Source organism: Pezoporus flaviventris, unplaced genomic scaffold (genome assembly GCF_033815535.1).
Source record: "Pezoporus flaviventris isolate CSIRO_AGI_PZ_B2104156 unplaced genomic scaffold, CSIRO_AGI_Pfla_v1 ptg000041l, whole genome shotgun sequence".
NCBI lineage: Eukaryota > Metazoa > Chordata > Aves > Psittaciformes > Psittacidae > Pezoporus > Pezoporus flaviventris.
The window spans coordinates 2,014,797-2,022,872 of NW_026892589.1; the positions used below are offsets into that span (position 1 = coordinate 2,014,797).

Below are 8,076 nucleotides of genomic sequence, written 5' to 3' on the forward strand. Positions count from 1 at the left end.
CCTGCCAGACCTGCTGCTACCCTGGGTTCACAGCCCAGCCCATCCCTCCTCTGGGGGGTCCTGTGTCTCCCCTCTCTTCCCACCCTCCTGCATCCCACGGATGGGAAAGTCAAAGGGTTTGGGTGGGCACTGGGTTCCTTTAGGGCGTCCTTGGGTGGGGGAAACGCCTGGAGAGAGTGCAGGGCATGGAGGGCACTACCTGCCCTTCTAGGGCATGGTCACAGCACAGCCACGGGCTTCCAGCGCCGCCAGCCCACAAGGGCTCTGCCGCCAGCCGCATCCCAGGGGGATCCCATCCGCGCCGGACCCCAGGCCCTGGAGCTGGGGGTGCCGCCGTTAACTCGGGAACCTAAGGACAGCGGAAGGCTCAGGGACCCGGGGGAGCCGCGCCGCGCCGCTGCCTCCCTCCCCGCCGCGCCCGCCCTTATAAGCGGCAGCGGCGGCGGAGCCCGGTGCAGCGGCCCGCGGAGCGCCGCCTCCGGCCCGGCTCGGCTCGGCTCGGCTCGGCTCGGCCCGGCATGGGCTCCGCGCACTCCGTGCCCGCCGAGATGCGGGAGCTGGCGGACAGGACCGGCTGTGAGTACGGAGCGCGGGGGCCCGGAGCAGGGCGGCCCCGGGGAGGGGGCACCTTGGCAGGGCCCTGCCCGCTGCTTCCCCCGCACCCCAAACCGCGGAGCCCTGCGGAGGGGACAGGACGTGTCACCGGGGGGGGGGATGCAGCATCGCACCGGGGGATGGAGGCGGTGGGTGGGGGGTGAAAGGTAGGGGTGTATCCATGTCACCGGGGCTGAGGGGTGGGGGGGTGCAGCCGTGTCACCCCCGTGCCGCACCGCTGCCAGCAGGGACATGCAGCGTGCACATGGGTGAGCCCCAGCGCTGCACTGCCCACCCCCGGCACTGCTGCAGGGAGCTGGGTGTCCGTCCCGTCCCCCTCCCGCGCTGCTCTGCCCCAGAGCCCCCGGTCCCCCCGCAGCGCTCCCGGCCCCGGTGCGGTGCTAACGCCCGGTGGTGCGGGGAAAGAACCAGCGAGCGCGGGGGGGTGCAGCAAGGAGGTGGCCTGAGGCTCCGAGCACGGCATGGAGGTGAATGTCATCACTCCAGGATGCCCCCAGACGTAGCCAGCTCTGGGCACAGGGGTCGGGATGCTCCCGCCTGGCTCCTCCAGCTCCTGCCGTACCGGGAGCGGGTGGTGATGGAGGGAGGAGGCAGCGCTGCCCATGGACAAAGGATGTGGTTCGGGGCTGAGAGGGGCCATCAGCTCCCCCCAGCCCTGCCCCTACCGATCCTATGGTCACATCTCCCTCCCCTCCCCTCTCCTCCTCCTCCCGTGAGGGCTGAGCACGGCAGCACCCACTGGGGTGACCTCAGCGCTCCCTGCAGGAGCCCCCGGGGTGTGAGCAGCAGCTCAGGGTGGGAGAGAAACTGCCCCATCCCTGGCAGTGTTCAAGGCCAGGTTGGACACAGGGGCTTGGAGCAAGCTGCTCTAGTGGAAGGGGTCCCTGCCCATGGCAGGGGTTGGAGCTGGAGGAGCTTTCAGGTCCCTCCCAACCCGCTCTGATCCTATGAGGTTTCCGGCAGGGCAGCCGGCACCGCGGGCACAGGCAGCGCTGCCCGAGGCCTTTCTGCAGCACCCACCCGCGGGAGGGAGGCACCTTCCCACGTCCGGTGTCCCGGTGAATCCACCCGGAGAAGGAAGGGTTCACAGAGGCACCACCCATCGAAACCGGAGGGGATGGGAGTGAGGCCCATGGTGACCCCCATGGCCAGGGGGCGTTCCTGGCAGCGTTCACAGGGCTCCCTGCCCCCGGGCTGCGGCTGCTGGTACCGAAACCCCAGGAGTGCGCGTTCCTGACGGGTTCCTGCTGGGGTTCGGCCTCGGGGAGGGGATCCCGGCCCCCCTTGGGAGCTGCAGGGATGGGACAGGGCTCCCTGTGGGTCCCCATGGCGCGTTCCATCGCCTTCTTCCCACTGCTTTCCACCCTAAAAGCTGCAGGGGCACCCATGGCTGCTTGGGGCCGGTGGGGCCGGTTCCCATCCCTGCTTGATGATGAAGCTGCAGCAGAGGCATCTGCCCTGTCCTGAAGCGGCTCTTCCTGGGACAATACAATCTGTGCCTGCGCCCCAGGTGCTCTTGCAAGGCAAAACCCAGCACAGCGCGGGGCCGAGCCCCTCCATCCCCTCCCCTTTGCTGAAGCAGCGCAAACCGCTGCAGGCTGGGAAAGAGCAACCCCAACACCTTCAGTCTGAACACCGTCCTTCCCCTTGCAGCATCAGCCGCTGCGCTCGGGCACGGGCCCGCAGCATCCGAGTGCTGGGGCTGTTTCTCAGGGACGCAGCAGCCTCCGCCGCCCTTGAGCCGCTGCGCTTTGTGCAGGTGCGGCTTCCTCTCTGGAAGGCAGCCGAGCGCTGCTGCCCTTCGCAGGACAGTGCAGTCCTCAGGGGCCCGCCTGCACCGCAGCCCCGTGCTGCAGCTCGGCTGTGAGAGGAGCACCTGCGTGTGGGGATGCGAATCCCTCCCCTCTGCCTTGCAGATGGGGGCCGGGCGCGGAGCGGGGCTGGACCGGCCGGGAGCATCCCAGCGGTGACCCCGTCATGTCCTTGTCCGGGATGCCTCAGAGATCAAAGGGTTTGGTGTGCAACCAAGGGGCAGATGCTGAAGGCCTGGTGGCCCAGCTGCTCCCATGGTGACGGTGATGTTGTCGAGGCGGAAAGCGAAAGGTCACTTCTCCATGGCCAAAATTGGAAAGCAAAGTCCAGAGAAAGTTTCCATGCGGATGCGGGCAGCAGCAGCGCATCACACAGAGAGGGATCAGGGGAGAAAAACACAGTATGGGTGAGCTGGTGCCTCTGCAGCCAGGCATCACTGCCTCAGAGCCAGCGGGTTCGGGGGGGACCCCCAAAGCCTATCCAACGGCCTCATCCTGCAAACCCCCAGCGACAAGCACAGATGGGTTTTTCCAGTGCATTAATAGAGGTCTGGAAGTGCTCAGCCTTCCTGATCAATACGAGTTCTATTTCAAGGCTGGGAAACAACAGAAACAGAGCAAAGGACATTAATGAAAGAGAGAAGGGAGCCAGCCAGCCCCGAGCTCCGCACTGACCTGTTTGCCTTCAGCCACAGCAGCTGTTTGCAACCCCCCAACTGTACTTTGGGATGCTTTCCTCTTGCTCCATGGCACTGGGAAGGGCTGATCAGTTGCTTGGCTCTGGCCAGGGCTGCTGCAAGCCTATGGGTGCAGTTGGTGCCGGGATTGACTCCATCCGCTCCTACAAACAAAGGTGGGAGCTGCTCCCCTGGCTCCTGGGAACGGCCACTGTCAATATTTGCACAAGAGTCTGGCTCTGTGCTCTGGGGCTTTGCAGAGCTTGGTTGTGGCCTGTAGAGAATAGCGGGGAAAACATCACATACCCTGAGTCATGGGAGTGAGGAGGAGGAAGGATGCTGCTGAGCCTCGCGCTGTAACCTCAGCGACGAGGGTCCCCAAGGGGGGCTGCTGGCACCCCAGCTCCAGCCCTCTAAGGTGATGCTCTGGGGTGCAGCCACGCTGCCCAGGGGCTAGGGCCTCCCCCAGGACCCAGCACCCACCTCAGTGGATTGTGGTTTCCACGTGCCCCGGCTCCCTCCAAGCAGCTGTAATGGCTGTTTCGAAGCTGGGCTTTGCTCTTTGGATGCCAAATCATCTCCTCTGTGTTCAGCCTTCCCCCTGCTGCTGTCAGCTTTGGTCACTCCTTTTTATCAGTGCTATCTGTTTGAAGGGTGGGTCTGCTACCCCAACAGACCCTAAACAGGGAGGTGGGATCCTGCCATGTGGCCCCCAGGGAGTTCCACAGAATCATGGAATCCCAGCCTGGATTGGGTTGAAGGAACCTTAAAGCTCCTCCATGGACACCTTCCACTCGACCAGGTTGCTCAAACCCCCATAGGGCTGCATAGAGCCACCAAAGGGAAACAGGGACAGGGACATCCGTGTCAAGAGGTGTCCAAGCACCTGCTTGGGGAGATCCAGGAGCCTTTTGTCTATTGCTGGTGGGCTTTGGTGGTGTCCCCAGGGCACAGCCTCTATGGCAGGTTTTGGTGCCCACCCCACGTCCCTGGGTGGGATATGGGTGCTGCAGATGGGTCCCTGGGTGCTGCCCTGTGCCCAGGATGCTCTCACACACCCCACCATCACCTCTCTCTTTTCCCCCCACAGTCACCTCTGAGCAGATCGAGCACCTGCACCGGCGCTTCAAGCAGCTGAGCCAGGACCAGCTCACAATCCGGTACGGCGCTTCCCGGCGCTGGGAATGGTGTCCGGGGGGGATGTCCGGCTCCCGGGGCTGTGAGCAGGAGCCTGTCCTGCCCTGCCCTTCATCCCATGGCCGTGCTGAGCTGGTTCTCTGCAGCGTGGCGTTAATGCCAGGAGGAGATGAGACAGCGAGTGGTGACCCAGGAGCAGGGCTGCTCCAGCCAAGTCATGGATCATGGAATCCCAGCCTGGTTTGGGTGGGAAGGGAAGGGACCTTAAAGCTCCTCCAGCTTCAACTCCAACCCCTTCCACTAGAGCAGCTTGCTCCAAGCCCCTGTGTCCAACCTGGCCTTGAACACTGCCAGGGATGGGGCAGCCACAGCTTCTCTGGGCACCCTGTGCCAGCACCTCAGCACCCTCACAGGGAAGAGCTTCTGCATTATCTCCAACCTGAACTTTCCCCATGTTCTTTTTAGCCCACCACCCCACAGCTCTGAGCCCGGTTTGGGGGAGAGCAGTGACAGGTCCCTACACAGCAGGGTTTGCAGTTGCCCTTTTCCCCCCTCCTTGACATCTGTGCAGGCTGCTGTGCTCCAAAGCCACAACTCCACTTGCTTGGGGAAGCTCCGGAGCATCCCATCGGTGTCACCAGCTCAGCTGCCCTCTGCTTCCCCACCACACACAGGTCATCAGCAAAGCACCAGCACAGGCTCAGCCTCGGGTCTGTGCGGCACAACCCGGGGGGCAGCGAGGGTGCAGTGGGGTGGTGCAGGGCAGAGGGAGCCGAGGGGAGGGTGCGCAGCAGGAGCTCCTTCTCTTGCCTTCTTGAGCCCCGTTTGGGATATTATTCCTGGGAAAACTCTCTGGAAACCATGCAGGCATTTGCCTTCAGAGCGCCCCGGCATCAGCTCCATGCTGCTGTGGCCCAAAGACCCACTCCAGTGGGACAAACCTCAGATGGGTGCAGTATGGAAGCAGCGTGGCCTGTTCTCAGCCTGAGCTGGGGCAACAAGGGGGTTTCAAGCCAAACCTCTTTATACTCAGTGATGGTTTTGAAAGGATGGGGTCGGGGCTCCTGGCCAAGCCCGGTGGTGGCAGTGGCAGCACCTCCCTCCTCCTCAGCTCCCTCCCACTTCCCTGTTCCCTTTTTGCAGCAAGGAGAATTTCGACAGCATTCCCGATTTGGAATTCAACCCAATCAGGGGGAAAATCGTCCATGCCTTTTTCGACAAGAGGTGAGGACAGCCCCGGCATTGGTTTATGCTCTGCAAGGATGCGACCGGGCAAAGATCTGCTTAAAGAGTGGGATGGAGCCAGGATGGGAATTACAGCCATCGAGATGAGTCTGGGGATAAAAGAGTCCTGAAGCTTTGCCGAGGGACGCGCTGGGCTCTGTGGTGGGCAGAGGGGTTCTGGCTGTCCCCAGCAGCGCTGCTCTTGGCAGGAACCTGCGGCAGGAGGCGGATGGGCTGGCGGATGAGATAAACTTCGAGGACTTCCTGACCATCATGTCCTACTTCAGACCCATCGAGATGAACATGGACGAGGAGCAGCTCGACCGCTTCCGGAAAGAGAAACTCAAATGTGAGGCTTGCCCAAAGCCCAGGGCTGGAGGGGGATGGATGGAGAGATGGAGGGAGAGAGGGAGGGAGGGAGGGATGGAAGGATGGAGGGAGGAAGGGATAGATGGAGGGATGGAGGGGTGGAGGGAGGGAGGGATGAATGGATGGATGGATGGATGGATGGATGGATGGATGGATGGATGGATGGATGGAGGGATGGACGGATGGATGGATGGGTGGAGGGAGGGATGGAGGCGTGGATGGATGGATGGATGGATGGATGGATGGATGGATGGATGGACGGATGGAGGGGTGGAGGAATGGAGGGGTGGATGGATGGATGGATGGATGGATGGATGGATGGATGGAGGGGTGGAGGAATGGAGGGAGGGATGGATGGACGGATGGATGGAGGGGTGGATGGATGGATGGAGGGATGGACGGATGGATGGATGGGTGGAGGGAGGGATGGAGGCGTGGATGGATGGATGGGTGGATGGATGGATGGATGGATGGATGGATGGACGGATGGAGGGGTGGAGGAATGGAGGGGTGGATGGATGGATGGATGGATGGATGGATGGATGGATGGATGGATGGAGGGGTGGAGGAATGGAGGGGTGGATGGATGGATGGATGGATGGATGGATGGATGGATGGATGGACGAACGGACGGATGGATGGAGGGGTGGAGGAATGGAGGGAGGGATGGATGGATGGGGGGATGGAGGGATGGACGGATGGATGGAGGGGTGGATGGAGGGATGGAGGGATGGATGGATGGGTGGAGGGAAGGATGGAGGGGTGGATGGATGGAGGGGTGGATGGATAGAGGGATGGAGGGAGGGATGGATGGAAGGGTGGATGGATGGAGGGATGGATGGATGGAGGGATGGAGGGAGGGATGGATGGAGGGGTGGATGGATGGAGGGATGGAGGGAGGGATGGATGGAGGGGTGGATGGATGGAGGGATGGATGGATGGAGGGATGGAGGGAGGGATGGATGGTGGGAAAGGGCCCTCTGACCCTGCCATACTTTTCTCATCCCTCCCAGTCCTCTTCCACATGTATGACTCAGACCATGATGGGAAGATCACGCTGCAGGAGTACAGAAATGTAACGTATGGTCCCTCCCACCCCATCACCACCGAATCCCCAGCCCCAGCCTTGACCCCCTGCCTTGCAGGTGGTGGAGGAGCTGCTGTCGGGGAACCCCCACCTGGAGAAGGAGTCGGCCCGGTCCATTGCCGATGGCGCCATGATGGAGGCAGCCAGCATCTGTGTGGGACAAATGGTGGGAGCTGGTTCCTCACCCTGTCTTGGCACAGAGGCACCGAGATGGCATCAAAATGGGGCTGGGAAATGTCCCTCCTGGCTGGGCATCTCCCCTGTCCCCAGGGCCATAAGCAAACAGCCCCACAAAGCATCACCCTCAGTGCGTGGGGCTTTAATGCTTGTTCAAAAGGCAGCTCTGTGCAGCCATGCTGTTTCTGGGAACCAATATGGGGCTGGCCATAGGGCACAGTGTGGGGCCATCACTGTGCACCCATGGGAGACTTGTCCCATCCCCTGGTCACCCAGTGCCCCATTGCCCCTATAGGGCAGCTGTAACCTTTTCTCTCGCTGCCCATAGGGACCAGACCAGGTCTATGAGGGCATCACCTTTGACGACTTCCTTAAGGTTGGTGGCACCTCCACTTGTGTCCCCAGGACGAGGGTGCCAGGGGGTTATGGGGACCCCCCCACCCCGCTCACCCCCTTCCCCTTGCAGATGTGGCAGGGGATCGACATCGAAACCAAGATGCACGTCCGCTTCCTCAACGTGGACACCATCGCGCACTGCTACTGACCCTGCCTCCTCCTGGCACCCGCAGGAGGAAGAGGATGAGGACAAGGAGGAGGAAGATGAAGAGGACCCTGCAGCAGCTCCATGCTCCTGGCACCAAGCGCTATGTCCCGCGTGCCTGTCCCGTTGTGGGGCTGCCCTCTGCTCTCTAGAAACATAAGAGGGTTTTATCTGTAATAAAAGGTATTTCTCTTTTTACTCCTTGCTAAGAAATACTCCATCCATCCCTCCATCCATCCCTCCATCCATCCCTCTATCCTCCATCCATCCATCCATCCATTCATCCATCCATCCATCCATCCCTCGATCCATCCATCCCTCCATCCCTCCCTCCATCCTCCATCCATTCATCCATCCATCCATCCATCCATCCATCCATCCATCCATCCATCCCTCTCTCCATCTCTCCCTCCCTCCATCCATCCTCCATCCATTCCT

At 61.8% G+C, this 8,076-nt stretch overlaps 1 protein-coding gene across 3 annotated transcripts; it reads left to right on the forward strand.

The window, feature by feature from the left end:
• Positions 1 to 498: 498 nt before the first annotated feature.
• Positions 499 to 7,836, forward strand: TESC (tescalcin). Of its 3 annotated transcripts, none has more exons than XM_061465782.1 (8): positions 499 to 576; positions 4,194 to 4,263; positions 5,384 to 5,464; positions 5,674 to 5,813; positions 6,847 to 6,908; positions 6,979 to 7,086; positions 7,426 to 7,473; positions 7,564 to 7,836. In XM_061465782.1, the coding sequence occupies exons 1-8, from the start codon at positions 519 to 521 to the stop codon at positions 7,639 to 7,641; spliced, it is 645 nt and encodes a 214-aa protein (XP_061321766.1). In that variant the 5' UTR covers positions 499 to 518; the 3' UTR covers positions 7,642 to 7,836. The 3 variants fall into 3 exon arrangements, with proteins under 3 accessions (XP_061321766.1, XP_061321767.1, XP_061321768.1); XM_061465783.1 differs by having other exon boundaries at positions 501 to 576; positions 5,752 to 5,813; XM_061465784.1 differs by lacking the exon at positions 6,979 to 7,086 and having other exon boundaries at positions 501 to 576.
• Positions 7,837 to 8,076: the final 240 nt, after the last annotated feature.